Source organism: Pseudopipra pipra, chromosome 3 (assembly GCF_036250125.1).
Source record: "Pseudopipra pipra isolate bDixPip1 chromosome 3, bDixPip1.hap1, whole genome shotgun sequence".
NCBI lineage: Eukaryota > Metazoa > Chordata > Aves > Passeriformes > Pipridae > Pseudopipra > Pseudopipra pipra.
The window spans coordinates 39348485-39364423 of NC_087551.1; the positions used below are offsets into that span (position 1 = coordinate 39348485).

A 15939-nucleotide genomic window follows, 5' to 3' on the forward strand; every position below is an offset into this window, starting at 1 on the left:
TCCAGCTTGTTTAATTTTCAGAAGTCCATGCATTATTTAGTTCTACGGAAAAATTACTTCCATAGCAGACAACATGATCTTTTAATGAATGAACTCCCTCACACTAACAATCTCTTTATATATAAAAAGGAACAATCTTAATTTTCAAATGTACAGAAATAGTTAACTAATGATAATTTTTTTTAATAGAAGAGATGGTCTTCCACACAAGGAATAGATTTGTCAGGAAACACTGACAAAACTAAAGTACCTATAGACAATTGTCAAAAAGGAAGTTTACAAGTGTGCTGGTTAGGGCTTTTCTGTTTTTCATGTTGCCATGCTGGCAAGGAAGTTGTGGGTGCATGGGAGGAGACACAGCCAGGACAGGTGGCCCAAACTGGCTAAAGGGATATTCAATATGACATCATGCTTAGTATATAAAGTGGGAGGAGGAAGGACGAAGAGGAGGAACATTTGGAATGATGGTGTTTGTCTTCCCAAGTAAGTGTTACATGTGATAGGGCTCTGCTTTCCTGGGGATGCCTGAACACTTGCCTGCCCATAGGAAGCAGTGAATTAATTCCTTGTTTTGCTTTGCTTGTGTGCATGGCTTTTGCTTTCCCTGTTAAACTGTCTTTATTTTAACCTGAGTTTCCTAGCTTTTATCCTTCTGTTTCTCTCCCTGATCCTACTGGTGGGGGAGTGGGTGAGTGGCTGCATGGGGCTTGGCTGCTGGCTGAGTTAAACCACAACAGTGAGGTGTTTTGTTTTCTTTTCTGACAGCCATCCCTTATTTTCTTCTTACATAAGAAATTAAAATTTATGCTATAGATTTGACAAAACCTGCTGAAGAAATAATTGCAAAAGATAAGAAAAGTAAGCTTTTTAAATTTTGTCTTCAGCATGTTTTCCTTGGATTTTGTTATTCTTGCTGTCGCTACTTTTTCAATGTTAAAAATTTTTGATGGTTTATATATCTGATATTTTTATACATTTAAAATATGCAACCTATCCTGAGAACAAAATCAATTTTGAGATAGATTTGATTTGAAATTAGTAGAGATTGAAATATAATTATTTTTCACTTAAGCTACTACACCTCTATAGATGAGGTAGTCATGTATTCATCTTGGACAAGATTGTTTTATATTCAGGACTGTCGTCCATTAATAAAAGTACACACAATTTAGACCTGACATCTTTTTTATTTATTATTTTGCTCTTCAAGATATGGGACCAATTTGAGTAATTTGCAGCCTTGCACTAAGTCAAGACCTTTGTTGTTTCTCAACCCACCCCACCAGCGAATAGGCTGGGGGTGCACAAGGAGTTGTGAGGGGACACAGACAGGACAGCTGATCCCAACTGACCCAGGGGATGTTTCATACCATATGATGACGTGCTCGGTGTATGAAGCAGGAGGAATAAAGAAGGAAGCATGAGGTGTTCGGAGTGGCAATATTTGTCTTCACAAATCACCAGGATACATGAACCAGCCTTGTTTTCTCAGGGGTGGCTGAACACCTGCCAGCTCATGGGAAGATGTGAATGAACTTGTTGTTTCACTTTGCCTACACACGTGGCTTGTGCTTTACCTATTAAACCGTCTTTATCTCAACCCATGATTTTTCTCACTTTTACTCTTCTGATTCTCTTCATCATCCCAACACAGGGGGAGTGAGCAAGTGGCTGAGTGGTGCTCGGCTGACAGCTGGGGTTAAACCACAACACCAAGTTAAAATAAAATAAAGAGAGCAAAGGGCAAAACAGCTTTTGTCTCATTATCTGCCAAAACTAGAGAATAGTCCCTTGTAGAACTCAAAACAATGTTACAACAGGTACATGCCTGATTTGTCCAAGGCTATTGCTATCACTCATAGAGAATCTAGTCTATCTGTGTGTCCTTCACAACTGCAATCCAATCCACTGGCTCAGGTAATTAATTTCAAATCAAGAATACATTTGCTATACAAAGACCCAGTACCCTCTCACCCAATCCGGGAGTCAGCTTTGCAGAAAAGGGCCTGAGGGCAGCAAGGTAGGCATGATTCCACAATGTGCCCTGGCAGTAAAGACAGGCGACAGCCTCCTGTGCTGTGCTAAAACTTGTGTAGCAGGGAGTTACTGTTTTTCCCCTTTACTCAGCACTTGCTAGACTACATAGAATCATAGAAAGGTTTGGGTTGCACGGGACCTTAAAGATCATCTAGTTCCAACACCTCTGCCATGGTTGGGTTCCAACCCTCATCTTCCACTAGACAAGTTTGCTCAAAGCCCCATCCAACCTGGCCTCAAACACTTCCAGGAATGGGACATCCAAAACTTCTCTAGACAACCTGTTAAAGAGTCTCACTACTCTCAGAGTAGAGACTTTCTTCCTAATAGCTAATCTAAATCTACCCTCCTTAAGTTTAAAGCCATTACCCCTCATCCTATCACTACAGCCCGAGATAAAAAAGTCCTTCACTTTCTTTTCTGAAGGTCCTCATTAAGTAATGGAGCTCCAGGCTGTTTTAAGGTCTGCCTGGAGCTTCTCTTCTCCAGGCTGAACAATCCCAGCTCTCAGCTCAACTCCCTTCCTGTAAGAATGACCAAACCAATGCATAAAAACATTCACAAACTCAGAGTCATAACTTTGATATACTTTGAAATTTGGTTCCGTTAAAATGCCATTTTGTGATAAATTTTTTCCTTAGAAAGAGTACCATATCAAATTTAGTAGCAAAAGATGTCTCTGTATTTGCTACAAAGAAATAAACCTCAAGCCTAAAATCAAGTTGCAATGTACCTCCAAACACTATTTAATTCCCTATTTAAAATCCAAACACATTACAATATATACAGAAGAAAAATCCATTTGAAGAATAAAGAAAAATAAAGAAATAAAGAGGATATTTTTGCTCAGTAAAATGATTTGACAAGCAAGTCAAAAGAAGTGAATAAAATGGAATTTGGAAACAGTTTTTAAATGTGAACACATGAAATGATAATGCTTATTAAAGTGTTTGCTAATTTATTCATCTTTTGCTAGTATGATGTTTTCAAAATCTCCTGTTTTCCTCTGATGCTGAGGGAATCTATATGACCCTCCAAAGAAACACTTGTGTTTTAAACTTGAATAGAAGAAAATAAAATTCATTAAGCAATTTTCATTATGGGCCTTCCAGTGTTATTGCTGTAATGGGATAAGAATTAACAGTCAGCAGTTGCCAAATTATTCTATCAATATGTATCTTCGTTTTGACCATTATTTTAGTAGTGTGAATTATTTAGTGATCCTAGGGCAGGAAAGTGCATGCAAAGAAGTTGTGATAATAGAACATCAGCTACATCATGAGGACCCACATCTTGAAAGATACTGGAGAGAAGGAGGGGATAGTAACAAGAATGCAAGTCCAGGATGATAGCTGAAGTCTATTATTTGAGTTTGGCTTATTACTGGTGCTTGGTTTTACACCTCATCCTTGATACCTGGTGGGAATTCAGATGCCACACTACTGTCTGCATTAAAGTGCATCACAATCCCATTAAAACTGGAAAATAGTCTTCAAGACATGCATGGAAATTTTTTAACCAGCTCAAGAACTCTGCTGGAACCTTTTTCGAATTATCATATGCCTCTTTTAATATTTCCTATGTTGTTCCTTATATAATGCAATAGTAACCTTCTATGGACACAGACATTAGGAAGAAAAACATTTTTATTTATAGTCCACTTTGCTTTAAAGATTTGGTAATTTTATGGCTCCCTCAGTACTTATATCTACAAATGACTTCAAATGAGCACATCCTAGAAACTGTCAGCCCTTAAAAACTGAAACACAGAGGAGCTGCATGAGTTTTCTTTTGTTTGCTTTTTTCCCCCAATCCCATGCAGAATGAGCAGAATACAGACTGCTTCACAAAACAAGGAGAAAAAGCAGTATCAACAAAACAAGCATAGAAAACTGATATGAAATCTACACCGTATTCCTTAAAGACAAGAATGTTCAGAAGTTTTACACAGTGAGAGAGAGGCTGTAGATTTAATATCCAAACTTACTGAATGATAACAAATTCATTAAATAGATCTTTCTGGCCTCACAGGCAACGAGCACTACAACCACTTCTATCCAAGCACATTTTTATTGTTAAAAAGATTCACTTAAAACAGAGTGGCAAGAATTAATTCATCAAGATCACTGCTATTATAATGAATCATTAATATCCTAGTGAAAAATTTATTATTATGAATAATACATTCAAAATGATGAGACAGAAAATGAAGCAGTACTCTGTGAAGAATCAGAGAGAATTAAAGTGATGTTATGGAAGCTGGCAAGATAAAAAACATCATTTTTTGTTCTAAGTCTTTCTCAATGTCTTTCCAGATGCTTTACCCTTTTTATATTTTCTCATCATATATTTATATTTTAACTGAAGAAAAATACGTTAAGCAACATTCCTCCCTTTCTATGGATAAAATGTCCCAGTATATCCATTACTTTGGTCACAAAACCAGTTCTGCCCTCAGAAGGCCTATTTGTGTCTTCAAAACATTTGAGCATATATGATTGTGAAACAAAATCCCTACTTTGCAATAAATAGCAAAGTTTTTTTTTTCAAACTACTCTATCTACTGCATACATAGCAGAGTTAGAGGAGGCTTAGATAACAAACTGTTTAGATGAGATAATTCTGAAATTGTACTATGCTCTGTTAGGGAATTAGGTCTTAAAGTAATAATCTCCATGTAAATACCCCAGAATAAAAACTAACCACAAATAAAACGATTGCTCTCTTTCCTGTGGAGCTAAAATCAGAGTAATCAAACTCATCTTTGAAATGCAGTACACAGAAGTTGCTCTGTGGCTCACTACAACTGAGTTTGGACAAGCAAAATAACGAGTATTACTGAGATGGACTTCAGCAGCTAATTAGTTTTAAAGTGAACCCAAAACAAAAAGCACAGTCAAAAAGAGTCCAGTCAAAGGGCCATGACAAAGGAACAATTAAACTTTGAAAGGGAATTAAACATTTCTTATATTATTGATAAATTTTATTTGTCCATACTCCTTGATAGACTTGTGTGTATCACATCAAAGCAAGCAATGTTATAACTATCCTTGCTTCATGCATGACAATTAAACCACTCAGCAGTACCTTAGAATTTGATGTGGATTCCAAAAAGCAAAGCCTGTTGCCAAATCCTTCTGCAGCAAGACACAATTTCTGTTGCTCCTTTTGAACAGTTGCAGTGCACTGCAGAACCACTTCATCATCCTACCAAAAAAAACACCAGACAAAAAGAGAACAAGGGTTATACTTCTGAACCAATAAGATTTGTGGAAGCATTTAGAAAATCTTTGCTAAGTGCACAAACAGTTATACCTGAACACAAGCAGGATCAAATCTCAGCATCATTCTTATTCTGAGTTGTGAATGTCAGCAAATTAATTGAAATATTTATAATAATGGCATATATACTTTTGTCTGTCTTTGTAATAAAATTCAGTATGTATTATCTACCAATTTTACAGAACTAATTTCTTATAGTAATATAGTTAAAGGAGATCTTGTCAACAAGCCTCAAAAAACAGGCAGTTCTTCAAGACAACACAACCATGAGCTGGAGAATCCCTTTGAAGAAATATGGTTCAAGTTAAAGAAAGAAAAATTTGTTGCAATGAGCCTATTTACTAGAAAGATTTTCTGGTTTAGAATTGAAAAAAAAAAATAGCATCACCCTGTGCATTCTGCCCATTCATTTATGGGTTTCCAATAACAAATTTCACAGGAATGATTATGGGGGGTCATATTTAACGCTGTAAATAACACGTAACACAACAATAAAACTACTGGATGAATCATGCAACTGGAAGCAGAAGAGAATGAGACTACAAAAAATCATGCATTAAGGCAGACATGTTTACTAAAAAAAGTTGTTCTTACAGGCAGCTTGCTATATAGCGACATTCAGAAAAGTTCATCAAATTAAATAAATGCCTGGCTTTAAATTTAACTGAGTAATTTGAAGCTACCTATAAACACCTATCCTGAATTAAGCTAGTTTGGTTTAATTTACTTTAATCAAATAATTAAACTAGACTAAATTAAAGCATATTTAATTCTGAAATGAGTAGGAGCTTACATACGGTTTAATCAGACACTTGAAAAAATTAATTCCTGTTACCCTTTTTTAATTGTCCCCATGTAACAAAGTTAAATGTGGGTAAACCAATTTTCCTTGTATAGCAGTAACAGTGCCCATACTGCAATCCACAGTCAATTGTAGAGGCAAAAAGTAATAACAGCTTACAATCAGGCATTAAATTCAGAAAATGTAATACATGCATATGTTATATGTGAAGTTCATAATGTAAAATTGTAGTTAGCAAAATAAAATTCTGGAAGGCCAAAATCAAGGATCTAGAAGACCATGTATACAGACCTAAGAGCTTTGCTGTGTACTCGTTGTAAAAGTAGCATCATTTATTAAAACCCAGAGCATTTGGGGAAGGGGGAGTTGGTTGTTTGTATTTATTTTTTTATAGCACTAAATTAGTATTTCCTAATCTTAATTAAACTTGATTCAAATAAAAGTTTCTTTTCAGGTTAAAAAAAGTGATGTTAGACTGCAGCTACATAAACACATTCTCCTTCCTCTTTCTCTTCCTAGCCCTTCTTCCTGAAGTAACTACACCAGCAGAATGAAAACTCCAGTAACCTGGTCTCCATCATACATTGTGCTACAGTTGTTTCCAAAAACGGTCACTAGAGAAGATTCTAACATCCTACCTCCACAGCCAGAGGTAGACAACATAGTAAGGCTACTTTCTACTGATATGAACCAACAACTTGGTTTTATACTGCCCCATATTCTACCATTCTATGCCAGGATTTTAGAAAACATCTGACAAGTGTTCTACATAGCCCATCTACAAAAATGATTCTATGCTGACAGCAGCAAAAATATAAGTTGGTTTGGGGCAAGTCCCTGACATACTTAATTTTAGTTAATGATCTAATGCATTGTATCCTTCCCTGCAAACCAATTAAGCTGAATTACTAAGCATACATGTATAATGCAGATGCTGCCTATTGGAAGATTAAGAACAGGAATAATGCAACTGCTAAATTTCCTGGCACATAAACTTTCTCAATTCATTTTGCAAATATTTTCTCCTTCTTCTTCTGTACAGTGTACAGAGTACACAGATTATTTTGTTACATACTTAGCTCACAAATAAAGATGTTTTCTTAATAAATGCTTACTAGTTCATGAAAATCAATCACCTTCCCATGCCCTTTTCGAAAGTTAATTTCTAGGTTGGCAGGACATGTTCATTAAAACAACAAACCACATTTCTACTCTGTTTTGCTACATTTTCTGTTTTGTATGGAGATGGTTACAATAAATATTGTCTTAATTCAGGCCACAGAGTCACAGTGTTGAGGAACTTAATGTTCTAGTCAAGATGGTGTTGATCAAATTGGCACGTAAGGTTAAGAAAGACATGATGCCATTGTCAGATCAAGTGAAAGGTTATTACAGATAAGGTTACACACACACAGTTCTAAGATACTTTGCATTTCTGTGCACATGATTAGACAAGAATCTAATATAGACCCTGCCCTCAATTCAGTCTTCCAATATTTGCTGACTATATGTTCAGAAGATTCCCACAGATATTCAATTTGATTATGTTGCAGAATTATATTAAGTCACATTATTCCATTATATTTCTTTAGAGCTGACTGGTTAAGTGGGTAAGCATCTCAGCAGTGTCTTTATAAACCTGTTTTCAAATCAGCAAATGATACCCAGCTCAAGCAACAGGAGAGCTAAAAATGGGTAACTCCTCATGTCATGACCCTGACATCTGCATTTTCTTTCATTTCAGGACAAAACCAGTCAACTTTTCCAAGTATTTTCATTGATTTTAAATTTTATACCTTATAATTTATTTCTTTGCAGAGAATGGAGCAAATAATACATGAGCTATTATGAATTTAAATAATTTGCCATGCTCTTTGTAATCTGACCCATTATATAATTATAATTATCTCCCTTAAAGATGTAATGCTGACTCTGTGTTTCTACTCCAACATGACAATATACCAATGCTGAAATTCTATACAGAAGAGAGAATGTCACATTTGCAAAATTCAGCATTCAAAGGTTAAACTCGGTAAGTTATGCTTGTACATTCAAACTCACTTCTATTGCTGTTTTATATGACAAATACTGCAGTTAGTAGAATGTTCTCTCAACGTCCATATGGTATAAATCAGGATCACAGCACAGACTTTAATTTAATATCTCAATCTTTAATAGGTTCCTCAAACTCCGCATATGCACAGTTCTGCTTCACTGCATCCCATTTACTGTTCAGCCGTGCAACTGAACTCTGCAATGAGAAGAGGTGCCACACATACTTTAATCTACTCTGCAGTTTTACAAATAGAAATTCAGCCAGTACAAACTCCTCTCTGCCTAAGGAAACTGTAGAGTATTTCTTGACTTACAAACTTCACTTCAACTTCCATTTGCCTTGTTGGGATAAGCACTAGAGTACAGTGTAAAATTAAAGTCTTTAAGTCCAGTGAGTCATCGAGTACAAGACTCGCATAATTATGGGCAACCACATGCTGACAGGATAATAGAGCCTACAAATCAATCCCCCAAGATGACCCTAATGCTCTGACCATCCAAAAAAAAAAAATCAAATGTGACTTTTTTTTTATACTAGGCATCTGAATAAAACACACCAAGTGGCACTTTAAATCTTGATACAAACTCTACTACTAGTTGCCCCAGAGCTCTTTTCTTCTATGCTTTGGAAGGAGGTAAAAAGCTACAACAGAGAAATCAAGTAATAAACTAAGATCGTGTTTTTTCTTCTCCAAATCCCTGCTAACAACAAACAGAAGCCTTGACACACAAAATTTATGAAAAATCATGTACATCACATGCAAGAACTATGATCTACAGTGATTAAATAGCTTTTCAACAATTTTATAGAAGACAGCAATAGAACAAACACTCAGAGCATAGCATTACTTAACTACTAATTCTATTTTTGTCTGATTGACAAAAGTTTAGCCTTCAACAAACTACCAAACTCTATTTTGTAATATCACCCTGTTAGGGTAGTGGCTTCTGACATCTGAACGCAGAGGAAGACTGTGACAGAGGTAAGAAAAGGATGCAAACTTCTGATTACTGCATCTGAGCTTGAACCAGAACTCCACTACCTTCTTAGTAGTAGATGATCATTGCAATAGTTAATAGTAAAATAATAATAGTAATGTATTTGGTCACTGGGAATTAGTGCTCAGACTCTTTTAAGGGTGACCAATCTATAAGGAACTGCAAACATCCTAAGAACACATCCATTAGGTAGGGTCACAGGGTAAAAAGCAATCAAAAGATAACCATGCTGTAGAGAAGGATTTGCTGGTTACATTGAATCAAATGTTCATCAAGTGTCAACACCACTAGGGAGATGCATGGAAGCCAAAAAACTGTGTTAATCAGGAAAGTGTACATGACCACAAGAGCAGTGATCCTTCAACTTTACAATCAACACCTGTAAGGCTTCAGCTGAAGCAAAATGGCCATTTTGAACCTTTGTTTCCAATAGGGAAAGGCTAAAGAGCAATGAGACTGATGATACCTATAGAAAAATAGGAAAGATCCAGTAAAACTGCTGGGATGCAGTCTGCTTAGATTGTAGGGAAACTTGGCAACAATAATATTTTTGTCAGTAAAACATGGAACAGAGAACAAGTAATACCACTCCTCATTGCATTAAGAGAAGTATTAGACAGTTCGGGAAAAATTTTCTGAAGATAGCAAAGCATTGTCACAGACCAGTTTAGGAGCTTCATCTTTATAAGACTACAAAAATTGCTCATGAAAACCTCTGTCAGGGGGATTTATGTACAGCTGAACTTCTCTTAGGATGAAAAGAAGAGAGCTGACTTTTCTGGTCTGAACACATTAAATTGTACATGTTTCAGTTCTATCCTGTAGGAGGAGTAATTTCATAAGAATTCAACCTTATTCCAATGGAATTATCCTTTCAGGAAGAAAACCCCATGCAGAACAGATGGAATTCCAAAGGACCAGACTAGCTACTAGTTCTCAATACAGTACTATAAAGTAGGCTGCTAGTACAATAACCACGTTACCTCCTCCTCCTTCCCCAAAAAGCTCTAATTTAGTCATCAAAATAATTTGCAAGACTGCAGCAATGTCATGGCAATCTGCAGTACTACAGACACGCGGCAGCAAAAAAAACCAAACCAAACCAACCAAAAAAAAACAAAACAAAAAAAAACTGAAAAAAAACCATCTTCAGTCTCTGCACTTGTCAGAGAAAGTCTTCACTAAAGAACAATCATACAAAGAGTCTGTCAGAAAAAAATCACTAAGTACAAGGGAAACAAAACTTGTTACATACCACTTGAATAGTGTGATGCTATATGGCACAGCAGAGTTTATCTAGGACTCACACTGCAACACTGTAGAGTGTCTCAGACACAGTGCACATCCCAGTCTATGCACTCCACAGCCACCCAAGGAAAATGAAGCACGTGATCAGAAGACAATGAACAAACTGAATGCGCAGCTCCAGCACACTCAGATAACAACTGCACCTCCTGTGCTCTGAGAAGTGCTCCATGGAGAAACAAAGGTACTACTGCATTTGGTCTGGCTGGGCACTGCAGTGATATTGTAGGTGTCTGTAGCCTTCAATTGCACATACTAACCACCTCCTCAAATAAACTATTTACTAGTGATATCAACACGCACACACCAGTGAAAACAGATGTACTATCTACGTGCAGTCTAAAAGCTTCCTCTTCTGGCTCATTATCTCACCGAGTCATCATGAAACTGTGTCAAATTTGCTTTCAGCATTCAATGGCCCTGAGTATGTGCATGCGCTAGTATGCTCTTGAGTTTTACTAAAAATGTGTCTGCAAATGAACATATATTCCAATTGAGATGGTTCATTTTATTATTTCTCACCAATTAGGTTTTGTGGTCCTACAACCCTAAAAAAACGCCGAGTTCAGCTGTCCATGTCTAATAATAAATTCATTTGTCTGTTACCATAGTTAGTACTAGCTAACTCTGCATCTGACACAGTTGATAGAGGAGTAGTGGAAAACATCTGCAATAAAGTATGAATATCAAATTAAGCACAAAACAGCTGGTGAGCTGATTTCAGCTTCTTAACAGCCTCAGTATTTCAAATTTATCTCTGATGTAATTCCACCTATTTTAGGAGTTTGATAATAATCTATTGCATTACACTCTCACTCACTAGTTTCGGGCTGTGCCTCCTGCAATCAAAGGTGTGATTACAGCATGGGAGATCTCTATGCTATATTCGATTTTGCTGGTGTGAATAACAGTAGCAGTAAAGACAGAGGTGAGAGCGTGCTAGAAAAGGTGTCCACAAGATTCTGCAGGCAAACATAAGATTATATGTATTGTCTGAGTCAGGAAGGTAGCAAGCTGATTCTAAAAGCCGTCAAGGATTTTATAACCCCACAGCATTCACAGTTAATAATCTCAGACTCTCACCAGTATCTGAAAATGCTTTATCTGAAAAAAATCACTGAAGGGTTTTAGTTTTACAACACTTTTCAGAGAAAGATTTCATTAATCTCAACCGGAAAACAGAGGTGCATGTTAAAACAAATAATTTGTTCAAGGTCACAAAATACTGAGACTCAAACTGAACAAACATATTCTTTTCCATGTATTCCCCCTACCCTACTAACAGGTTCCAGAGCAAGAAGGCTCTAACAACATGCCTCTCTCATGGACACGGTCCTCTCACTCCAACTAAGGCTAAGAAATCCCCCCCCTACATCATCCTTTTCATGCAAGAACACATGAGAAAAAGTTCACCAGCTCTCAGTCTTGGATTTTGTAAGAAGTCTCAGACAGCTAAGTCAGTAATATGACCATCTGCTTGAGTTTGCGCATTCAATCCCAGATCATTTTCTCTTCCCTTCATCTTTTTTCAGCAGTGTTTCTTGAATTATTCTAATTCAGTGCTCTGCTGAACTGATATTTTGCAGTTGCCCAGTCAATCATGGAACCTTTCCTCTCCAATCCCCAAAGACTCACCTATCACTGTGTTTATTTTTGGAGCAAGGTTAAAGATTCATTCCAATTTTCATCTGTTTCAGCCATATAATCCCTTGTCAATATTTCTCCCTGCTTTCATTTTGAACCTGCTCCAAGTCATGAGATTAACCCTTTCACTTCACACATTTCCCATAAGATGCCTTCTTGTTTCAATTAGAAGTCTACTGCCTTTTCAAATTCTTTTTAGACTAATTTCATTTTGAAAACTTCTCTCAGACTGCTGTTCACAACTTCTCCTCTGAGCATCTTTGATTTATGATCTATTCTTTTATGTAGACCATTAATAAAATCATTAAGACAGATTGTGGTACCTTCCCATGAACAACTCCAAAAGGGCTACTACCAAACATTTATCTCTACCGAGTTTAAATGCTACAAAAGGGGCATCATACAGCTGGAGCTGAATCATATTACGAAACCCCAAGCAATCATAACACTGAAAACTCAGTTGCTAGGCATCTGTACTATATAAGCAAGCATAAAAGACCTTTTAAGTTTCTCACAGATGTTGGTTGTGCCTCCAAAAAAGGGACCAGTATCCAAGCTACCCCATTGTCTCCAAAGAGAGCTGCTGTTCAACATTTATCTTTTCTTAACCTGCCCCAACGTACCTATTTCTCAAAACATGAATGTAGAAAATAAAGACTGCAGCAGTCTTGAAACACTACACTGCAAACTTTATATCTAAACAACTACAATGCCTAGACATCAGGAAATAACTACATTTTCTAGGGACAGTGCAGCTGAGAGGAAGAACACTAAATTGAGAGAAGTAGCAGATGGATTTAATTCCCAGATCTCTCATTTGTCAAGTTATTCCCCTGTGCTTAAGCCCTTTTCCCACACCTTACTGGCTGTATTTGTTTAGACTCTAAAAAAAGATTCAAAAGAAAAAGCTAGGAAAAAATATAAAATAGAATAAAGCAGCTGGAAGTCTGTTTGTTGCCCTTACCTGCAGGGCCCTGGGAACAGGCAACAATGAATAGGTTGGGTATTTGATTCAACAGGCTGTCTGTGGCCTGCAGCTGAGATATTTTTTCCTTGTTTAGCAGAATTATCATCAGGTTCGAACTATAATCATATTTTTTAAAAATCATAATATTGGAAACTAACTACTCTTCAACAAATAAAGAAGATAAAAAGAAGCAGGATAAATGGAGACTGATACACTAAAAGAGAAATGATCAGGGATTTTGATTACTCCCATGATTCGAGTCAGAGCTACATATAGCAGGAGGATACCACGTACAGACCACCACTGAAACAGCTTTTATGCGTTCAGTTTTTAATTTCTTATCCATCTATTTCTGAAAAAAAATCCATAGCATTTGCCTCTGGATTTCCAGACATCTCTTGGAAAATTCATCCTCCCAGGTGTACTCTCTGTTATTCCTTCATTTTCTAACCCACCACTCCTATGAAGATCTGTTCTTCCAATCCCACACAACTCTTCACAGTCTCTTTTCCTCTTCCCCTTACAGTCTTTGTTACACTGACTGCATCTCCTACTTTCAGCCTTGCATTACCTGTCCTATGTTCTCATGTTTGCATTCCATCTTCCAGCCCTGACACTATCACACTATCCCCAGACATGTCCAATACCTCTCCACCCTCCTTTCTCACCTACTCCTGCTCTCAGGTCTCCTCACTGGCCACCAAAATAACCCTCGAAAAGGCCTCAGCATGAGCCTCACCAGACGTGTTAGTTACCTTCCTTCGTTCTCTCTGTTTAGTGAGTGCAAGCACCCCCTTAAGGGATGCCAACAGCTCCACATTCATGAGAGCTTGTCTGCTAGAGAGAGCTACAGAAGCAGTGGTGTCCTGAGAGCAAACAAGGCGATTCAAGTCACAGAATAGAGCAGAGCCACAGCCTGCCTGAGGGCAGGAGTTCCCACCCTTTACTGACCTGCTTCTGCACCCACATTGTGCCAACTGAGATTGAGACTAGCATCTCATGACAGGTAAAGGGAGCCATACTTCAAGAGACTGAGCACTCTGAGTGAACAGCTGCAGTGGAGCAGTTGGACTAACAAGTAACGATCTTTACAAAGAAAAAAATTTAGACATCCTTCTTCAGTTTTAAAAGACTCTCTGATACCTCATCTACCTCAGTTCTAATTGTGCACATACTTGGCCACATTGAGCAGTAGTAAGAACTCTTCGTGGCCCTTTCCACATATGGAGGGATGTAAATACAAGAAAGACAAAATGCCAAACAGAGGCAGCCTGATCTTGATCTCATTTACAAATAAACCACTAGCATGTTGCAGTTTATATGCACATTGTATGACAAAAAGAAAATCATTTCAAAGAATTTCTATTTTTGAGGGAGGATGTTCTACCTTTACTACCAGCTGCCAGTCAAGGCAACAGCACTGGGATACCCAAGGATGTTAAGCCTCAGCTAATCCAGGGAGGGCTGAGAGGGTCATATATTTATCATCAGGCATTTTGAGTCCTAGTAATAGAACTCAACTTTACAAGAAAAGTTTTACGAGGAAAACATTCCTCAAGCCAGGAACCACAGATTGTACGGAGAATTCTTGTCAATTTAGAATCACAGTAGTTAAGCCGTAGGAGTCCTATTTTTAGGGAACCAGGAGAAAGATGTTCTAGACAATAGTAATTGTGCATTTTATTTAACTTGCCAGCTCTATTTTTACCTAACTTTTATGATAAAAGAAAACTTGAAAAAAATATAGGGTTTTATTTTTAAAATTCTGTTTCAAACCATTGTTACGTAATCCATGAAATTGCCCCGCTACGTCCTAGGAAAAGTATAATTCCATTAACTAACAAATCTTCATTTTATTTGAAACATCATTACATACCTTGCTTACCTGGCAACAGTTGCCTCCAGAAGTAGTCCCTAAACTACTGGTGTCTCGTTTACTTCATATACTTTAAAAAACCCCACACGTATAGGGGGTGTAAAATGACAGAGGTCTTTCCTAATTGTAGTAGGAAAGATGCTACATGGTAGCAACTAGATGTGTAGGCAAGATGGTAAAATAATTATTTTTCCAGGAGTCAAATGCTCTAGCTGGCCTTTATACTTGTTGTTTCTGACACTAATAGTCTACTTCTTTGCAACTCCTAAGCCACTGTAGAATAGGGGATGGGATGGGGGGACCAAATCTGTGGCATCCTGAAATACAGACACATCAATGCTTTGAAAATCAAAACACCTGAACAGTTCTTATCCTGACTGCATTATTTCCCCCTCAAACAGAACATACAAAACACTGAATTTTGTATTTTGTACCAAAGCTGACATATAGGGTCTGTCAAAGATAAGATTTCTGCTGCAGAATTTAGGTCATCAAGCAGCCACATATCCACAGATTTTAGTGAGCATGGGATATTCCTCTGTACTTTACCAAATGCTGCAAACTGCTACTACAAAATCAATACTTGACGGTATCATAGAATGCCTCCTCCAGAGAAAAATATGCTGTAAATGTTGTAACAATTGCTCTGCCATTCCACTTGCTTTTTTTTATAGACTGAAAAATAATATTAGTATAAAAAGATTGAAAGATTCAGTGCAACAGTAGCATATGTTGGATTGACAAATTCTGCATAAGAAATCAAAGCACCCTGAAGTAGAAGATTTGGTTATTAGACTCTGTGCAGGCAACAGCAGAATAGTAAGCAGATCCTCATGCATTCTGTGCTAATCCTGTCTTTTGAAATAGTAAAAATTTATGGATTCCTAAAAGAATTTCTCTTTACTCCAGTCTTCAGGGCACTCAATTTTTTAATCATTTATCTTGAGTCCTTCACAGTCTTCCTGTGGAGCT

The 15939-nt window shown here is 37.1% G+C and overlaps 1 protein-coding gene across 4 annotated transcripts in view; it reads right to left on the reverse strand.

The window, feature by feature from the left end:
• The window catches only part of RYR2 (ryanodine receptor 2), a 394356-nt gene that overhangs the window by 293381 nt on the left and 85036 nt on the right, over positions 1–15939 (reverse strand). For all 4 annotated transcript variants that reach the window (XM_064648733.1, XM_064648734.1, XM_064648732.1 and 1 more), the window contains one exon: positions 5125–5244. In XM_064648733.1, the coding sequence (XP_064504803.1) occupies positions 5125–5244 (120 nt within the window). The remainder of the gene's footprint in view (positions 1–5124; positions 5245–15939) is intronic.